This window comes from Poecilia reticulata, linkage group LG16 (assembly GCF_000633615.1).
Source record: "Poecilia reticulata strain Guanapo linkage group LG16, Guppy_female_1.0+MT, whole genome shotgun sequence".
NCBI lineage: Eukaryota > Metazoa > Chordata > Actinopteri > Cyprinodontiformes > Poeciliidae > Poecilia > Poecilia reticulata.
Window position 1 is genome coordinate 5,519,627 of NC_024346.1, and position 20,421 is coordinate 5,540,047.

Consider the following 20,421-nt stretch of genomic DNA (forward strand, 5'->3'; position numbering starts at 1 on the left):
CTTTTTTGTAAGGTATATAAGCTTGTTTTAAGTAAATAATGCCTTAATATTGATTTTTTTAAAAGTACTAGTTCCATTGGCAGATTATTTAACTTATTACAAGACATCTTTCCCAGTTAATTTATCAGCCAATAGAACAAGTACTTTTCATCAGTATCAAGGAATTATTTACTTAAAACAAGCCTCTACATCTTGCTGAGAAGTTACTTTTAAGTTGATTTGTCTTATTTTAAGTGTATTAATATATTTGCACTAGAAACTAGACCAAAATACATGGTAAGACTTTGTGTTTTACAGTGTGGGTTTCGCTGGGGTTGCTAGGTAACGTCGCGTTATCAGGAGGTTTTTGAAACTGCTAATTTTCCAGTATGGCTCTGGCAATATATCAGTAACAACCTATATGGCGATTGACACATGATCAATATTAATTAGTTAGAATATTCAGTAATTTTACTGAACTTCTATCCAGAACAGCACAGCATTCTGGGAAATGTAGGCAGAGGAAAGAATCTCACGGCCAGCTAGGCAAGGCTGGTGGAATCAACTAACTCACTCACTCTTTGGTTACCTAGCAACTCACTCACTCTTTGGTTACCTAGCAACTCACTCACTCTTTGGTTACCTAACTACTCACTCACTCTTTGGTTACCTAGCAACTCACTCACTCTTTGGTTACCTAGCAACTCACTCACTCTTTGGTTACCTAGCAACAATCTACTGAGTAACAGTAGCAGAATGTTTCGCCATAGCGCCTCAGTTGCTTAAAAATAAAACGGCGTAGAGTGAAAGAAAATGACCTTGAGAGAAAATTGATAAAACAGGAAAGGTCACACCACCAGCTTGGCAGTATTTTCAGATATTTTAAACAAAAGATTTATCAATAATTATTGATATCATGATAAATTTTTCTGCCCAATCGTCCAGCCCTATTTTAACTTGTTGCCAATAAATAGCGAGGTAGCTTTTTTTTTTTAAAGCTTGGACTGTTTTAGAAGCAGTTCAGATCCAAATGGAAGGACAAGAACATGAAATATGTGAATTTTGAATAATAGATGCCCCTTAACATCTATGAAACCAAAAATGTTTTTATGAATGTAAATAACTGAGGATGCAGTAACGGTTAAAGCAGTGGATACTCTGCTCTTAGCCTGTTTTCAGGCCTTAGCTGACCTTATGCTAATTTTGTAAAGACCAGATTCCAGAGATCACCAAGTTGAGGAAGGACGGTCTGTGCAACATCCGTCAGGAAGACTGTTCCACCATCCGGGTCTCTGGTCATGGTTTCAAGGACTCCAGCCAGCTCACGTGTGAGTTTGTTAAAGAAAAGGTACTTCATCTAGTCTGACCTCATTTTGAATACATTAAACTATTAAACTCTGGCTTTTATTGACCTTTTTTCTGTCCCTTCTTATTTTCCTGCTTCTCTGTTTTAATCAAGATTGAAGACGGGGAGTCGGTCACGGTTTCTCCTTGGTTTGTTCAGGCCACTTTTCTGAATGAAACAGGTCTTGAGTGCCGGCTCCCTCTAGAGGACAACCAGGGTCCTGCAGACACGGTGACAAACCGAGCTGTTACGCACTGGCAGATCAAAGTTAGTCACAACTGAAGCACTCTGTTCAAAAATAAATTGGTAAATCTTCAGTAATATCATCTGTTTATGTGTTTTACCATTAAAAAAAATCAATACCTGCCTTGTTACTGCAGCTGGGTGTCGTAAATACAGCTCTGACATGGAGACTACAACTTTTCCATGACTCTGTTTGTGTTTGGGGTTTTGATGCGCCGCAGTAATCAAACTTCTGCTGATGGCAGGTTTCAAACGACGGCTACAGCTACAGCAACGCCAAGATCCTGACTCTGTATGACGGAGGCTGTCAGATCTGCAGCCTCGACACAGAAATCATGTGCACCCTCAGGGTGAGACATCTTTCTTCCTAATCCTTTAACCGTGACGCAGCTTTAATCTCCTCAGGTCTGTTTCGGTCGGTGATGGAGGGTTTTTAAGGATGTAGCGTAACGGAGCTGGAGCAGAAAGTTGGAGACAATCAAATATTATTTTCGCTGAGTTTGTTTTGGGCTAAAGATTAAACCGAGAAACTTGAGTGTGCATTAACACCAGTTTGGTCCAGTTTAATCAAACTTTAGTTAATTTGCCAGGAAAGTCAGGATTGTGCTGGATGATAAATTGACCCAGAAGTTATCACGATAAACGATGATATTGTTGTTTTGACACCATTTTCAAGGAAAATAATGGTAATGTCATAGCAACGTAAAAACCAATAAACATTAAATTCTAATTGATATTTGACACTGGAACTGGAAGACATTTTAAATATCCAAAATAAAGAAAGAAAACAACAAATAAAATTAATAATCAAGTCTCTCTTAACAAAATTGCCCTTCAAAAAATAGCTGGTTGAGACCAGACTTTTGTAATCCAGTTTTTGGTAGAAAAAGAAAAGAGAAACAATAAATCATGCAAATTATTGGGGCAATTTTAGTTTACAATGCGATTAATTGGTTTATTGCAACAGGCCTACTGATCCATTACTCAGTGTAAATGAGGCATGTTGCCCTGGCACCAACCAGACATACTAAAAATGCGACACACTTAAATGTTTCTGTGGTATCCTCAACAGATTATGTATTCGTAATGATAATTTAAATGATTTTTCACCAGGAGAAGACCTGCATCATTGGGGATTTGTGCTACAATGAAGGGGAGTCCAATCCCAGCGGTCCTTGCTTCACTTGCCGTCCGGACCTTTCCAAACACACATGGTCCAAAGCTGAGAGTATGTGCAAGAAATGACTTACTCCTGTTTGAGTCGGTGTAATTAGACTCTAAGAGCGGAGAATAGTTGCATAACAATGCATGAAAGCAGAGGAAGTTCTTAGAAAGACGAGACCTTAAATAATGTTCATAAGATTTTGTATCTTGTAAATTTGCAGATGGTTTTACAATTTGAGTGTTTTTGTTTTAGGTTAAATATACTTGGGAGATTAAAGATTAATCATGTGCAAAGATAACATTATACCTGTGTTACAAAGAATATAAGTTAGTTCTTGTTTTTTGTCATTCTTTATCCTGGTGCAAACTAAGCAAAGTAAAAACAAAATTGCAATGATCAGTTTGTATAATATTCAAATAAACACAAACTTAAAACACAGGTTTAGACATTTAATGTAAACCATAAGCATATTATCACAAATCACGCTTGATTTAACTAATAAGGCATGTAGTTTACTGCATGAACACTTTGTATAATAATAAAACATTAGCATTAAACCCCACTGTCCAATAAACAATAACTAACATTGAACTAATTAGCTGCCAATGTACAAAATAACCCACGGAACCGCTAACATTTCCATTAGCTTAAAGCTAATTTTCCAAAACCGATATTTAGAACAAAACAGACATATTTCCCTGAAGCTTACAACATTCAACATCAACTCACCACGTCGAGCAATACTCAAAAACGCAAATAAGAAGCAGTGTCAAGGTTAATTTAGCTCACTAGTTGCATCTAAAGGCGATTTAAAACGCTTCCGGTTCGAGGTCAAGTAACTTCCGGTTTTGTCATTTGAACTAACATAAACACACTGCAGAGCCCCCTAGTGGAATGGGAGGAGTGAATCCAACAAAAACGGAAAAAAAGGTAGAGGAACTTTAAAAAAAAAAAAAAAAAGATGGATTTTGACAAAGCAGAAAACCACATGTAAAACACTGTATGAAAACCCAAAGTCCTACCTTATCTTCCTCTCAGAGCAATTGGACCGTGTCTCTAATCGCACCTGAACACCTCCCAGCTCAGCCGTGTCATCCATCTGACGGCTGCTGCTCACCGGAGGCAGTTTGGATGATTTGTCAGCAGCTCAGAGCTGATTGAAGTCACATCTGTCCTTCGGCGCTGATGTTAAGGCTGCAGATCTCATTGTTACACTTTTTGGCTAACTTTTACCTCTGAAGCTCAAACTAGGTCAGCCAGGGCTTAGAAACATGACAAAATCTCACAGGAGTTACTGAATAATCTGCTGATGGCAGAGTTTATGGAAGACATTTCCACCACTCTGATGAAAAAATTTTTTATCTTGTATATTTAAGAGATATCATCTCAAACTTTTAAATTAACTGCCTCATAATTATGACTTGGCTATCATAATTATGAGATAGCTAAGTCAAACGATAGCAATTTTTTTAGCTATCATAAATTTAACTAAATCATTAGCTGAATTGATTTAGCTAATTATGGTTATAGCTAAATCATAATCATAGCTCTCATAATTATCACATACAAGTTTTTTTTTCATCAAAGTGGTGGAAATACACTGAGTTGGGTGTGAATAAACATATTTTTAAAACATGCCAAACATTTCTAAACCAAATTCTTTTAAAATTCACCTTCCGTATTTGAGTTGTTTCTTGTTTTTCATCCAGAAAACGAGCCTCCGTTGTTCCAGCCGCCACAGATCCCTCTCCGCTCCTTCCAGGAGGAAAGTTTCATCTACCAGCTGCAGGCTCAGGACCCTGAGGGCTCCGCGGTTCTTTTCAACCTGGTATCGGGTCCAAAAGGGGCTTCGCTCTCTTCAGCTGGACTCCTGATGTGGAAGGCAACCTCTGAACCCACAGACACCCACACGTTCCAGTTTGCTGTCACTGATGCCTGCAGTGCAGAGACGCTCGCCTCAGTCCAGGTGAGATCGACCTGCAGGCAGATCGACAAACTATTTTATTATTTACCTACTTTTAATTTAGACAGTTGTAAAAACAACAAAAAAATCAAAAGCAGCTGTGAAGAGTTTGAAACTCATCGAACATTTAAAGTTTGAAAAATATGTTTCAGCTCATGAAGAAAAACTGGAACATAATAAATAATAATCCAGTATTAATAAATTAGTCCTAAATGAAACAATTATTTCCTAAGAATTGTTTCAACTTCCTACCACTAGAGGGTAACAGTGCATCATTTTATTTTATAATTTAAAGGAGATGCGGAAAGACCCCCCCTCCCCCCCCACCACCACCAAAAAAAAAAAAATCAAAACCAGAGAAAATAAGGATTTGCAAATATATATCTTGTTCAACTGCACATAAAAATAAAAATAATATTTTTTGGCAGAGCCTACATATCCCAGAATCTTAACAGTGATAATTACTTGTGAAAAGTTGGACAAAAATAGAAAAAAAGTTAAGAAATGTTAAAATTTACAAAATTTCAAAGTCAAATGAGAAAATCTGTATTTAAAATAAATGTACAACTAATTTTAGCTTCACAATTCTACGGTTTGTAGTCTCATTTAAAAATTTATATGATCTTTATAAAACTATTAAAATAAAGATGTAGCACATTTATATACTTTTAAATTATGTCAGTTATGTTTTTGTATCTATATTTCTTGCCAAATATTAATTTAAAAAAAAAAGTATAATTGAACACTACACTGGTTTTCACAGTAAAACACATAAGTGGTGACATTTTTATTTATTTATTGTTAAATAAATAAAAGAAATGCATAATTTTGTCAGACATAACCAATCTTTCTGAAACTGATGGGTAAAATAATCCATTTTAAAATACTTTTTTTTCTCTTCTTGCATTTGTGGGACCAAGTTTGTCACAGATGGATATAAATATCTAATCCAGCAGCAGACAGACAAAGAAACAGATTTAATTTTGCCCTCAGGTTTCTGTGCAGTCCTGCGATTGTCTCAACGCTGCGTCCTGCATCACCAATGCGAACTCCCCGGTCGGAAGCGCTGAGTATGTCTGCGTCTGTCCTGATGGGTTCACGGGTCGGCGGTGTGAGGTGGACGTAGACGACTGCAAGCCGAACCCCTGCAGGCTGGGCCGCTGCGTGGACCGACCCAACTCCTTTTCCTGCTTCTGCCCTCCTGGAATGACGGGTAGGAGGAGCTGGGCCCGTTTGGTCCAACTAACATACATTATTTAATCAATTAATCATTTAAGTGGATAAAAATAATGGTCAGATTCTGCAGATTTTGTATTTAAGCCTTTTATGCAATATTGGAAATACATTAAATTTATGCAAATAAACAAATCAATTCATTTTATCAAGAATAAATGTAACATTTTATTGCGTAAAATGCAATAACATAGCGTTCCTTTAGTGAACGCTTCATTTGTAGAAAACAGAGTCGGCCCAAAGCATGTGCGAGTTAAGCTGTTGGTTAGGGTCTCCACGCCACCAGGGGGCCCCCAAGAGCACCAAGCTAAAATGTTTTGTTTTTCTTTGTCTTGTATGCAAAATGTAATTTTTTTACAACTCTGAGTATTTTGCTCTTTAAGCTAATGGCCTTTTTTGAGTCAGTCAATACTCAGTTACTAAATTAGTTGACAATTATTTCAATAGTTGATTCCTCAGGATTAACCGTTTCATCCCTAGCTCAAATTAAGAAGTGATAAAAGGAAGAACTGCTCTCTTGATTCATACTTCTTTGTTTGTATAGTATTAGAAAATATTCAAACATTATTAAATACATGTAAAATGGTTGAAATCGTTAAAAAAATCAAACATTTGCATTTTTCACAGTAAACCTGTTAATTTTTTAATATTAAAAAACATTAAAAAGATGAAAACAACACACTTAGAAAAAACAGACATCCCTACCTGATAGGTCAGTTTACTTTCCAGGTTTCATACAAAACTTTAGCATTAGACACAAGTAACTCATTGACTTTTATTTTAATCTACAATAAAACATATTTTTATCTCACATCAGCTAAACACTTATTTATCCAAACAAATGTGAAACACATTGAGCTACTTGAAATAAAAATTATTTAAAGAAAGTGTTTACTAGAGAAAGAGGTCTTGGTTTTAGGATATTGATAAGTGAATAACGTGTATGTATCGTTGGTGGTTTTGAACGCTACCATGTTTCCCCGAAAGTAAGACAGTGTCTTACTTTCTTTTTATCCCCAAAAGCCCCACTATGTCTTACTTTCGTGGTATGTCTTATATTGGAAAAAAATTGTCGAATTTTTTTGTTTTGACCATAAAATTAACATTTATTAACAACCTGAACAGTATTGTATTCACCACAAAACAGTTTTATAAAAGGAAGTGCAGGGGACGGCGCGGTGACGTATGGAGAGGGGGACGGCGCGCAGCTAGATGAGAGGGAGGCGGCAATACCCCCGTGTTTTGGCTTATATTAGCCGACCCCCCTGAAACCCCCGATACGTCTTACAATCGGGGGTGTCTTACTATCGGGGAAACACGGTATTAGTCTCTGTAACGTTTCATTCGTTGTCAGGACGAACATGCAGGGAAGATGTAGACGAGTGTCTGTCCCAGCCGTGCTTCGCTGCAGTGAGCTGCAGCAACACTCTGGGCTCCTTCGTCTGTGGATTCTGTCCACCAGGATTCACAGGTGATGGGAAAACCTGCCAAGGTACGCACAATGTTAAGGTTTCCCTAGCTGAACGTGACCCGTTTTTAGCTTATTGTTCTGAACTTTGTGCCCTTACACAGAGGAAAGCACCACAGGTTCTCCAGTGAGAGCGCCGCAGGTTTCCCAGAGACCCAAACCGTCGGGTCCTTCGCCGTGCAGCAGGACGCCGTGTTACCCGGGGGTTCTGTGCTTCGAGAGCGTCCATGTTTCAGCCGGGTTCGCCTGTGGACCCTGTCCTCCTGGTCTCCAAGGAAACGGACAAATGTGCACAAAAACGGGTGAGATTTTAAGCAGTTTGATCCAATATGGTGATAAACTTTGATAAAAAAAGGAGCTGGACTTTTCTCTGAATGTTTTAACATGCTTTGGATCAAATGTTCTGCCTTCTGATGACCTTTGAACGCATTGCTTATTGTTTTGTCTTCTTCTTTTTCACTGACTAAGAAAAGGGTACAAAAAATGTAAAAAAGAAAAGATGGGATTTTGGACCCGGGAGGTCCATGATCCTTCAGCAAATTAATCTTTAGCATTATCTGTTTGGTGGCTATCTGGTTTTAAAGAATGAAAGTGATTTGAAATTCATGTCAAACGGTGAAAAAGACAAGTATAGAAAAAGATAAACAATATTTAAATTCTTGTCAATGGCAAGAACACAGTGTAAAGAGAAGCTTATTGTACTTTCACTTTGTATACATCATTATCAGAATAAAAGCTGCAAAATATTTCCTCCATATTTTCTAAAACATGAAATTCCAGCTAAATCTCTAGACAAGCATATTCATCCTGATCTTTGTTTCTTTAAACAAACCTTTCTTTCTTAATTCCAAACAAGAAATAACACAAAATAAATAAAACCAAACATCTCAGTTTTACTTCAGTGTAATGTATGAAATCAAGGCTATGTTTTTGTCGTAACTTTCTCTAACTTTAAGTGTCTTGCAGGTCAGGAAACACTCACCAGCGGAGCATATGTTGGGACTCCTGTGTCTAATTCCACCTATGAAAGGACCCACTCCACCTCCTCCTCTTCCTCCTCTTCCTCCCCCTCGTCGTCTTCTTCTTCTCCTGCCTCAAACAACCAACCACCGGACAGAAAGTGGAGACCAGACACTAGAAGAGCTTCTTTCAATAACAAGCAGCCCACTGGTTCTCCTCAGAACAAAACAGGAGTTCGAATATTTTCTCCCTCCGTCCACAGGGGGCAGCATAGCACAGTGGCGCTGTCCTCGGATACTGGTCACGTGACCTGCTCAGATTCTCCCTGCTTTCCCGGTGTTACCTGTGAACCGACGCGCTCAGGATCCCTCAGGTGTGGACGCTGCCCGAACGGTTACACCGGGGATGGACTCGTATGTAAAGGTGATGCTGAGTAATGACGTCAAACTACTACATTTAGAACAGCGCACCGCGGCCATTTTAGTTTCGGACAAACAACAGTTGTAAGCAGTGATCGGCTGATGTACAATTTAATGCCCATCAAAAATTGTCAAATGAAATAAAAATGAACAGTTTTATATTTAAATATTATTTATGATGCAAAATTCACATTTTACACATTTTTGTTCTCCCAACTGATTCTAAAAATAAGAAAGAAAAAAAACAAGAGCTTAAAAAAATGCATCTGGATGTTTTCTGGCCATAAATAATAAGTTAATGTTTTGGGTGTCTGGAAAATGAGCCGTTTCACAAAGTCAAATTTTACAATACTACGGTTACCTAGCAACCCCAGCCAAGCCCTGCCCCCACACCTAGCAACCAAGCTGAACGTCAGGTTGTTTGGTTTTACCGTTGTGTGCCCTGTAGAATGGCTGCTGGTTAAAAATAAATACATGTGTTTTGTTGTTGACATACGTTCAGAAACCACTTAATAATAATAATCTTTATTTAGACAGGGACAAAGTACAGCTCAAACATAAATGTCACCATTTAATGTGCTGTCCCAGATTATAGCGTTAGCTAACTCGCTTCTGCAGTCCCTTGACAAGATATACAATACAATAATAAAATAAACCATAAACTGTAACAGTATAAGTTTCTTTCTAATCACAGTACACAGAGAAAAGTACACACACACAGTTGCTGCATTTTTGGTGGTGGTGCAGGAGGCTCCACTTCTGCTTTTCAAAGATGTACGGTTGTGTAATTTCGCATCTGTTTGTAAACATTTTGATGTGCGAGTGTAAACATTGAGTTGGGCGGCGTGATGTTTTAGTTTCCCTCTTTTTTGAAAACTATTTTGTTTACAGATACTTCATGATAAATTGTATTTGTTGTTTCTGTTGTTTATTGTTTTGTTGATTCTTAATAATGTGTTCTATTATGTCATTATCAACATATTACTTGAAAACAACAACATTATTGTTTATCATAACAACTCCTGGGACAATTTATTGTCCAGGGAAATTTGTTACAGCGACAGACCTGGGCCTGAATTTTTCTCCCTCATCTTACTGTCTTTGTTTAAAATGTATTTTCTGTTTCAGCTGTTTGCAGATATCCCTGCGGGCAGAACATGGAGTGCTCTCTGCCCAACACCTGCACCTGCAGAGAAGGTTACACCGGATACAACTGTCACACAGGTGAGAGTGACGGAACTTTCTCACTTTGTTTAGGAGCTTGTTTTCCTTGCGCAGGAAAACGAGCTCATTAACACATCAGCACCTCTCCAGATTCGTCCCGTTTATCTCAGCGTCTGATTGTGTGTGTTCACCCCGCCTCTCAGCCGTGTGTCGGCCTGACTGCCAGAACCAGGGCAGGTGTGTGAAGCCCGACGTGTGTGAATGTCCTGTGGGCTACAGCGGGCCGTCCTGTGAGGAAGGTAATCTGAGCAGATCCTGAGATGAATCGAACCTGCTGAGAGACACACGGCTCACTAATTACTGCTGGGTGTTTTGGTGTTGTGCAGCGAGCTGCGAGCCGCCATGTCAACATGGAGGCACTTGTCTGGCCAGAAACCTTTGTACCTGCGCCTACGGCTACGTGGGGCCCAGATGCGAAATCAGTGAGATCCACCTTAACTTTTTAAACAGTTTTTTCCAGCCAGTCTGCTGACTTTAGATCTTTTTTATGTTCATTTTGTTGGTGCAACTCCATTATTACAGATGTGTCAAAAGTTCTCACATTCTCTAATTAAACAGAAGTACACATACTTGTATGAAAAAATATTCTAGTAAAAGTAAAAGTACAGGTTGAGCTGTTTTACTCAAGCAAAAGTAAAAAAGTACAAAAAGTAAAAAGTAATTTTCACCTTCAAGAATACAAAATGACTTCCGACAAGTCTAAAATACTTAAAAAGTTCTAGTCATACATCCTTTTACTGACAACATGCTATGTGTTGGTATAGTTTAAAAAAATATCAAATACTTAAAACTTTTCAGGAAATTATAACATGGGGAGAGTGTCTTTGCCGTTACCTAGCAACCCCAGCCACGCCAAACCCGTTACCTAGCAACCCAGTTCTAGTTCCGCTGGCAGATTATTTCACAATAAAATAGGGAAATGTTTTGTGTAAGTGAAATAATCTCAGTGGAACTAGTACTTCTTCATCTGTATTAAGGAATTATTGACTGAAAACAAGCTCCTGTATTTTGCTGAAAAGTTGCTTTTAAGTTAGTTTTGTCTTATTTCAGGTGAACTAAGATCAGTGCCAAACTGTACTAGAAACCAGACCAAAAATACTTGGTAAGATTTTGTGTTTTTGCAGTGAAGTTCTCACACATCTTCAGGTTGTCCACGTCTGCAGTTCATCCTGACAGAACATGATCCAGTTCATTAGCTCTGTGCTAATATTTCCATTCATCAGGGCTAACTGGGCCGATCTGTTTCTCCCAGTGGTGTGTAGCAGGCACTGTGAAAACGGAGGCGAGTGTGTTTCTCCAGACGTCTGCAGATGTAAACACGGCTGGAACGGACCAACATGCAGCTCAGGTAGGGAAGGAAGCACACAGTCAGGCTTCACCTCAGAGACGCAGCCTAAGCTAGGCCAGCGTGAGCTAAGCTAACAGCTGTTTCCCCTGCAGCTCAGTGTAACCCCGTCTGCCTGAACGGAGGATTGTGTGTGAGGCCAAATGTCTGCGCCTGTCCCACTGGCTTCTTTGGCTTTCAGTGCCAAATTGGTAATCTTTATTTAAAGCATTTGGAATGTGCATGTCTCCTTGCACTGCAAAAACTAAATAATTCCTTAATATTTATGAAAAAGTACTACACTGCTCAAAAAAAAAAAAAAGGGAACACTTAAACAACACAATATAACTCCAAGTAAATCAAACTTCTGTGAAATCAAACTGTCCACTTAGGAAGCAACACTGATGGACCCGACGAAGGTCCCCGTGGTCAATCAGTTTACTTGGAGTAATATTGTGTTGTTTAAGTGTTCCCTTTATTTTTTTGAGCAGTGTAGTTCCACTGGCAGATTATTTCACTTAGAACTAGAACATTTTCATCAATATTATGGAATCACTGACTTAAAACAAGCTCCTAAACCTTGCTGAAAAGTTACTTGTTAGTTAGTTTTGTCTTATTTCAAGTGTACCAAGATATTTGCACTAAAAACTAGATAAAAATACTTAAGAGTTTGTGTGTTTGCAGTGTTTCTTATTTGCAGAGGTTGTAAAGTACCCAAAAATTGTACTGAAGTAAAAATAGCACTACTACAACATATTTTTACTCAAGTCAAAGTAAAATGTAGACTTCGAAGAAATTACCCAAGTAAGAGTAAAAAGGTATTTGGTTAATAATCTGATCAAATTATCAATCATTTAATATTTAAACATTACATAATGAGTCTGACCAGTATGTAAAGTTAAGTGGAGTTTTTTTAATTACGAAAATGAAAATAACTCGTATAAGTAACGACCAAAATAAAATATTTCCAAATCAGTTTCATTCAATAAAAAATGTAATGAAACTTTCATAAACAAAAACTGCAGTTGTGGGAATTTTTGGTTGAAACATGTTTTTTTCCATTCAGTGGGTAGAAAATCCACTGAAATTTTATTCAAGAGTAGAAATACTTCATAATAAAATTACTCAAATAAAAATAAAAAGTACAGCGTAGTAAAAATACTCCTAAAAGTACATTTTTCGAAAAAGTTACTCAAGTAAATGTAACTTGTTCACTACCAAATTCTGCATATTTGTTACTTCTGACATGGTTGTTGGATGAAAAAATCAACTTATTGTGGAAGAAGTTCGTTTTTTTTGTTTTGTTTTAGCTGTTTGCAGTCCGCCCTGTAAAAACGGGGGTCAGTGTATCAGAAACAACGTCTGCTCCTGCCCAGAGGGCTACACAGGAAAAAGATGCCAACAAAGTAAGTAATCAGTGTGTTTTTTATTGAGTATGTATTGCAACTTCAGGTTAGTGCAAAGGTCATCAAACTTTCTGCAATCTTTTGAAGGTGACCTACTTGTACAGGTTTAGCATCAGGAAAAGAACAGCTAGCTTCTCTGCAGACCCCGCACATCCTGGACACAAATAGTTTTACCTTCATGTTGGTGCAACGCAGCATTGTTTACAAAAACTAGCCGCTACAAAGGCTGTCTCTGATGGACACTATTTTAACATTTCACCCCATTTTTTTAAAACCATATTTTTACAAAAAAATGACAACTTTCATTTTTATTTCCCTTCTTGTATATTTATTTTTGAGTCAAATTCCTTATTTTTGTGCACAAACTTTGCAAATAAAACTGATTCTGGTGTGATTTTTCTTTGAATTTCTGCTGCTTTTTCCACATACAGCAGCTGAGCTAAGAAAACTTTAGTAACACGACATTTTAAGACAATTTGATAATATTTTACTTCTTTTGTCCTCCTGCACAATATGATGTTGAACTCAGGTTCAAATATTGGACCAAGAATCGGTTTAAAACGCAGCTAAAGTTCCAAGAAAAGACTTTCTGAGCGACTGAACAATTATCAGTCAACGACATTTTAAATGATAACAGGATCATGTGACTTCTTGGCAGTAACGTAAAAAAAAATTAAAGGTTTTTGAAGAATTAAGAAATGGTTTTTTGTTCCAGGTGTCTGTGAGCCGACGTGCATGAACGGAGGGAAGTGTGTCGGACCGAACACGTGCTCCTGTTCTTCAGGCTGGAGCGGGAAAAGATGCAACATGCGTGAGTTTATTTGACTTTTTATTTCTAATCACTGATTATACAGCAGGAATAAAAAATAATCGGGAGATATTTGAGTTTAATCTCCAATAATTTATGAAAGCAATTAAGATTCCTTTAAAAAGTCTAAATCTTCTGTTGAATTTGTTTTACTTTACTTCTACCCTGCAGAGAATACAGAAAAAACATTTTGATGTATAATTTAAAAATATAATCAAATGCTGATTATATCAATTAGACAACTAACTGATCGAAGTATCAGTTCAATATTATTTTGAGACTTGAACAGCGAAAGTAACAATCATATTGTCAGGATTTGAAGATGGAATCAGTTGTTTAAGATGATAACTACTCATTAGTACACAACAAAACTTTAAAATAAATGTAAGAAAGACATCTTACATGACATAATAACATAAGATTTTAAATCTGTGACGTGGAGACCCACCACACGAGGATTTACTTTTTATTAAGTCGTCTGTAAATCTTTTTTTTTATTAATCTGTTACACTTTGATGCACATCGTTTCGTAAATTTCTGCTCTTACAATCTGTGCATCCCTCATATCAAACGTTGTGTTTGTAATGTACAAGTAAGTCCTGAGAGACTTTGACTCTCTGTCTGCTTCCGTTGCAGCCGTTTGTTTACAGAAGTGTAAAAATGGCGGCGAGTGCGTGGGAGCAAACACGTGTCAGTGTCCTGCCGGCTGGGAAGGGCTGCACTGTCAAACGCGTGAGTCGATAAATCACAGACGACGCTGTAAAAAGATTTTACTTACTGCAAATGGAATAAATTCATGTTTTCATCAACATTTTACACACAATAGATCACTCACATCTTCATCGAGAAATGAAAACACATTTTAAGTCAATTAACTCTTTATTGAGTTAAAGAGTTAATTGACTCTTTAACTCAATAAAGAGTTAGTCTTTATTGACTCTTTAACTTAAGATTTAAATCTTGAGTTAAAGATCTTTAAATATTTTAAATTTAAATCTTTAAATTTAAAGATTTAAATTAAAAAATTTTAATCTTTAAATTTAAAAATTGTAATCTTTTTAAGTATAGTAATAATATACTTTAATAACACATCAGGCACCTTTCTACCCAGGTCTTATGTTGTTTGTTTCCATTTTATTCTTTAAACGTTCCTTTTCTTCTAGTTTTTAATGCAAATATCTTAAAACACTTAAAACAAGGGTTTATTTCTTGCTGAAAAGTTACTTGTAAGTTAGTTTGGTCTTATTTTAAATCAATAATTCCTTAAAATTAATGAAAAAGACGAACAGGAAAGAGGACTGTAAAAGATTATAGCACTCTGTGTGAACAGATGAAAGACGTTTTCTTCATGTTTGCAAAAATAAAAAAAATTAGAATAAAAAACATTATGAGAAATTGATGGTTCCACTTATAGATTGTTTCACTAATAATGTAATCTAATTAAGATCAGGCACCTGTGTACCCATGTTTATTCTCTAGGTTTTTAAATGAAATATTCAGCATAAGCTGTGAATACTTGTGCACACGCTTTTGTTTGTTTGTTTTTTAAAAATTTCCAAACATTTTCTTATGATTTTGAGAAGATGAACAAATCAAATTAATGTTAACTGGAACATTTATTTTCTCAGTAGTTGACCGTCAGTTAGATTTTTTTCTATGTGAACTTGAATAAATGTCATCAGAGCCTCGGCTCTGCAGGAATATTTTTTCTTGACGCTGTTTCTGCTCAGCCTCCTGCAGGCGGCCGTGCCTCAACGGCGGGCGGTGCGTGCTGCCCGACTACTGCCACTGCCGCAGAGGCTTCAAGGGCCTCACCTGCGCCGTAAAGGTGAGACGTGAGGTCACGATTCTTAAAAGCTGAACTGCTTTATGGCTTCAGAAGAGTTTACAGAAACACAGGAGATTATTTTGCATCATTTATATGTCATAAATGTTGTGTAAATCTGGTTTTCTTAAAATCTTTTTGTCTTTTTCACAGGCTTCACACGCATGAGAAGATTTACTGCAAAAAGCATAAGACAACCGGATGTGTTTGAATGTATGACGGAGAGCAAAATGTGCTCATTTCTGCACGTTTCAGCTGAGGGAGATGATTTATTGCACTTGTGTTTTTGTCCCTGCATTTCACTACCTCAAGGCTAAAAGTAAAATCTGTTGAATTCATTTAAATACTTTAAATATAGACGACTCTGTAAGCAGTGGATGAACATGTCAGAGTCAGGTTTTAATATTTTAAAAACAAAACCATGACAGAAAATATCCTTTTCCATTATTTTCTTTAATATTATAGTTGATATAACTCGTATAGTCCAACAGAAAAACTAAACCTCATTTCAGTTTCTGCAAATGATTAATTTTTAATGGAAATGCATCATTCAGTTTTCAGTTCAATCTTGATTTGACAACATTTGTTCTTGCAAAGATTTTCCAAATCTATCAGATTGACAAAATCTCTTAAAAACGCCTTCACTGCAAAAAAAAGATTTTCTTGTTTTCCAGTTGAATTATAAAAAAATACGTGTAACATTAAAGATTTATCAGTGTTTCATTTTATAAAATCACATCAGGAGTGTGTTATTGCAATTGTTACAATTATGATATTTTAACTCATTTATTTTACAAACATTAACTTCCAGCAAATATTTGATGGCAAAAATTAATTACAAATTTAAGTTATGATTCTGCCATAAACAAATTATAGTCTGTTTTATCAAAACGCTTATGTTGTATTTATTTACATTTAACACAGATATTGTTGAAAGCCTATTTATAAACATTCATGTTTTGCAATTATGATGCAGATAAATTTACTTATTTTGTCTGTTTTGTAAATAAATGTTTGACATCATTTATTATTTATTGACAAATTACAGTATTTGAAAAACAAGCACAGCACAAATGTTTCATTTATTTTTTTTAAAAGGTGATACATTTTATTATCCAGAACAATGTTGGAGCTACAAGAGAATAATCCTTATTTTGGAGTCTGGAATCGATTAGTGGATTTTTTTCCTCTCCTCGCAGCGAGGACCGGAGAAAGGCGGCCGGCAGCGGCACTTGTTTGGAGAAATGCACTTCCCTCCGTTCAGGCAGGGCTGATCGCAGACGGCTGAACCCGACACAAAGGACACAAAACCAAAATCTGTTAGCTTTTTCTGTGAAATCCCAACAGGCTGACTTCATAAACTCTACAGCTGCACTCACAAAAAGGCAGAAAAAAGTAAAATCTGAGCAGCAAATATGATGAAAAGGTAGAAGCGTTGACCTCACCGTTGTGGCACGCTCCACCCAGCCATCCCTCTGGACAGCTGCAGATTCCTGGAGCCACACAGATCCCACCGTTCCTGCAGCCCTGGGGACAGATCGCTGTTTGGAGGACAAACCAAACAAATGCTCAAGGAAACCAGGAAACAAACTGAATATTTAGTCAATACATCCAAAGAGAACAAAATCCCACATCGGTTTGTCCAGGATGTTGAGATGTTTTCATGACTGTTGTGTCCTAAAGTTAATGACTTTTTTCAAACTTTTCAAAAATGTACAAAGCTGCAAGTCTTTCCAAAGTGGGCAGCATTATGTATTTTCCAGGCACATAGCACCATGTTACACCACAATCAAGTAAGTATGTCTGCTTCAGTTGTTATAAAAATGCTACTTTTTACTTAAATGTAACTTTGTGACTTAATGCCTTTAAATTGGGCCTCTGTCTCTTTAAGAAACTCCGCCTTCAGGAAGTCATCACAACATGGCTCCTCTATTAAACACTTTTTACCAGCGTTGTTGTAAAAAGATCAACATGCGTAATTTCACCAGGTGTTTGCTAATTGCTGCTGGCTAGTCTGAAGGATCTGCAGCTTGGAGGAGGAGCTGCATTGTTGATGGCGGAGCTACGTCCACGCAGGCGTTTAGCACAGCTGAATGGTTGCTATGGCGACAATGATTTCTCAAACATTCATGAAAAAGAATCAAAGCAGTAAAGTATTCTTTAATATTAGTGAAAATTACTCGTTTAACTGGCAGATTATTTCACAGTAACATTTTCTTATGGCATAAGTGAAATAACCTGCCAACAGAACTAGAAGTTTTTAATCAGTATTAAGTAATTATTGATTTAAAACAAGCTCCTACATCTCGCTGAAACGTTATTTATAAGTCAGTTTTGTCTTATTTCAAGTTTACTAAGATATTTGCCTTAGAAACTAGACCAAAATTAGTTGGTGATATTTTGTGTTTTTGCAGTGTATGTGGCACCTTTGACCTTTGTGTGATGATCACAGGACCAGACGCAGCCATATTAAACTCACCATCCTGGCATTTTGATCCGCTCCAGCTGGACGGACAGATGCATTTGGCCTCGCCGTTGACGGCGTTGCATTCCCCTCCGTTCCAGCATCCGCCCGCACACGACACTGTGGAACGCCACATTTATTGATTAATATAACAAACTGATGGATCTATTGATTGATTTGTCAACCTTCTGACCTGTGTGACAGTATCTTCCTCCGTATCCATGCTGGCATCTGCATTTCCCTGGACGGAGACAAGCTCCGCCATTTTTACATTTGGGGAAACAGTTGGCTGCAACAGAACCAATAATGTCTTTTAGGGCAAATTAATTTTTTTGCAAATCAGTTTCTTTAAATTAAAAAAAAAAAACAACTGATGAATCTTTAACAGAAACAAAAATGTTACTCAAGTAAATTTAACTGAGTAAATGTAACTAGTTACTACCCAACTCTGCAATTATGTGAAGTTACCAAATTAGTCAACCAGACCAATTTTAAACAAACCACTAATGGCGGAAATGCAAACTATTAATTGACTCTAATCTTAGATAAACAACAAAGTATTATTATCACACCATTAAAATACCTGGATGAATTAAAGTGTCGTGTTTTCCTAGATACTCAAACTTTACCAACTGTTCTAACAACATGTCGGAACCAGAGTTAGCATCGTTAGCTCCTCACCGTACTGGCACGTCTCTCCTTCGTAGCCCTTGGAGCAGTGGCAGGTGTTGTTTCGGATGCAGACTCCTCCGTGTTTGCACGGCGGGTCGCACTTCGCCTGGAGGTCGAAGACGAACCCGACCGCGACCCCGCGCGGCGCGTCCGAACCTCCGGAGCAAACACCGACAGCAGCGAGCAGGAAGATAACGAGAGGAAAGGCTGGTTTGTGGACAAAACGGCTCATGGTTGGTGCTTATTCCGTTTTGTTTGGCGGCTGGAAAGAAAGAAAGAGCGGTTTTGCTCCGGTTTCCACACAGAGGCTCCAGTTGGAGCGGGACCGAAGGAGGATGCGCCCTGGGCGGGGAGAGCGCCGCCTCCCGGGGGGCTGGTTGACCGGAGCTGGAGGTAAGATTAGAAGAAACTTTACATGGGTACAACAGCGTGTGAAGATAGGGGAAAAAACTCACTTTTTTTTTTTTTTTTTAATACAATATCTGACTGTGAAAACTCAAAACATTTGTAGGAGTAAAATTCTACAAACCAAAAGAAAAGTCTGAATTTTCTGAGCTCCAAAAGTTCAAAATTTGCAAGAAAAAAATCAGAAAGTTTGAGATTCAGCTCATAGATTTTATAAACTTTCCTAGAAAACACTCAAAAAAAATTGTAAAAAAAATTATAGGAAGAAATTTGAACATTTCTGAGCTCCAACAGTTGAAAATTTGAAGAAAAATATCTAAAATTTTGAGATTAAGCAGACATTATCTTGGGGGGTGGTAGGAGGAAGGATATTTCTGAGTTTCAAAAGTGGAAAATCCAAAAAAATGTGGACATTTTCCTAATTTTCTTCCTAGGATTTCTTTCTATACATTTTTTCAAGATTAATTTAAATTTTTTCATATTTTCTCAAATGTTCAACTTAAAGAAAACAATTTAGAAATTGGAATTACACACTCTTAACTTCAAACAATAAGCATAATTTTCCAACCACTTCCTGTTGTCTTCATCGTCGTTTCCGCCAGTAGTAACATCCGGTTGTTGATCACGACTCGTGCGATACGAAAAAAGCGTATTTGCAGTTTTGCGAAATACACCAACTTCCATACGACTGAAAAACACCTCATCCTAGCGCAAAAACTTTTTGTCAAAAAACACATTTTTCAAAATTGACGTTTCCATAAAGCAAATTTAATTTTGTAATTCTAATTTGCCTAATCATATATAGGCAATGGAAATGCAGGTACTGTAGCCAGAAATTTAATTTCAACTCAGAACTCAGAGTTACATATAACTTGTTGGAATAATTATATTTATTCATCTTGGAAAGTTTGAAAGTATCTCACCAGTAACGTCAACTTGGAAATCTAATATGGCTGCCACATGTATAGAACTGTAATAACTACAGAAACGGTACATTTGCACTTCTGATAATTAAGACAGAAGCACAAATACTTGTTTAACATCTATTAATAAACATGTTTCTATAATGTTTGAATGCTCAAAAATATGTTGATGGTTTTTATGGGATATTAATGGGAAGGAGTAGGAGGCAAGTTTTAATGCTGCTGCAGTAAATCATCCTGGGAACAAACAAAAACATGTTATGTTTAAAAACCTGCCAGTAGATTGATAAAATATTAAATTTTATCACTATGTTGGATTAACCCTCAAACTTTTATCTGAACTTCAAATTCAGAGTTGCTAGTTTCAAACAAAAGGAACCTGTGTGGATTTCCAACAAAACATTACTGAGAGAGCACATGTGGAAAAGCCATTTCCTTTCGGCTTGTTAAAAAAAAATGCTGGACATATATATGAACTATGGAGGAAGGTTTGCTCTAATGACAATAACAGACGTGAGAGAGGATGTAGCCGTCTGCTCCGGAAGCCACTTTGGCTCGTTAGGTACAAACTCTCTGGAAAGTTTTAACACGTTTA

General features: G+C 37.1%; 2 protein-coding genes across 3 annotated transcripts in view; one reads left to right on the forward strand and one right to left on the reverse strand.

Annotated features, from left to right (window-relative positions):
• vwde (von Willebrand factor D and EGF domains) overlaps positions 1–16,324 on the forward strand; it is a 28,518-nt gene extending 12,194 nt beyond the window's left edge. Inside the window, exons 13-32 of one of the 2 annotated variants that reach the window (XM_008430957.2) lie at positions 1,191–1,327; positions 1,439–1,591; positions 1,813–1,917; positions 2,681–2,795; positions 4,442–4,698; positions 5,689–5,908; positions 7,283–7,420; positions 7,501–7,698; positions 8,363–8,779; positions 9,904–9,999; positions 10,143–10,238; positions 10,326–10,421; positions 11,050–11,101; positions 11,223–11,347; positions 11,440–11,535; positions 12,634–12,729; positions 13,445–13,540; positions 14,174–14,269; positions 15,268–15,365; positions 15,516–16,324. In XM_008430957.2, coding sequence (XP_008429179.1) covers positions 1,191–1,327; positions 1,439–1,591; positions 1,813–1,917; positions 2,681–2,795; positions 4,442–4,698; positions 5,689–5,908; positions 7,283–7,420; positions 7,501–7,698; positions 8,363–8,779; positions 9,904–9,999; positions 10,143–10,238; positions 10,326–10,421; positions 11,050–11,101; positions 11,223–11,347; positions 11,440–11,535; positions 12,634–12,729; positions 13,445–13,540; positions 14,174–14,269; positions 15,268–15,365; positions 15,516–15,530 — 2,702 coding nt within the window. In that variant the 3' untranslated portion in view covers positions 15,531–16,324. The remainder of the gene's footprint in view (positions 1–1,190; positions 1,328–1,438; positions 1,592–1,812; positions 1,918–2,680; positions 2,796–4,441; positions 4,699–5,688; positions 5,909–7,282; positions 7,421–7,500; positions 7,699–8,362; positions 8,780–9,903; positions 10,000–10,142; positions 10,239–10,325; positions 10,422–11,049; positions 11,102–11,222; positions 11,348–11,439; positions 11,536–12,633; positions 12,730–13,444; positions 13,541–14,173; positions 14,270–15,267; positions 15,366–15,515) is intronic. The other variant, XM_008430958.2, reaches the window with a different exon arrangement.
• A 101-nt stretch (positions 16,325–16,425) lies between these two features.
• seraf (Schwann cell-specific EGF-like repeat autocrine factor) lies at positions 16,426–18,956 on the reverse strand. The gene is made up of 5 exons (XM_008430956.2): positions 18,508–18,956; positions 18,020–18,115; positions 17,842–17,946; positions 16,808–16,903; positions 16,426–16,646 (listed from the first exon to the last, which is right to left on the reverse strand). Exons 1-5 carry the CDS (start codon positions 18,728–18,730, stop codon positions 16,534–16,536), a joined length of 633 nt encoding a protein of 210 aa, XP_008429178.1. The 5' UTR covers positions 18,731–18,956; the 3' UTR covers positions 16,426–16,533.
• Between the last annotated feature and the right edge of the window lie 1,465 nt (positions 18,957–20,421).

Bases quoted from the DNA above. Each gene is read 5' to 3' on its own strand.
- seraf (XM_008430956.2), bottom strand. From the start codon at position 18,730: ATGAGCCGTTTTGTCCACAAACCAGCCTTTCCTCTCGTTATCTTCCTG. The intron at 18,116-18,507 runs GTGAGGAGCTAA...GTTCTGTTGCAG, and splicing joins AGGAGAGACGTGCCAGTACG to CCAACTGTTTCCCCAAATGT. The intron at 16,904-17,841 runs GTGAGTTTAATA...TCCTCCAAACAG, and splicing joins CGGATCAAAATGCCAGGATG to CGATCTGTCCCCAGGGCTGC.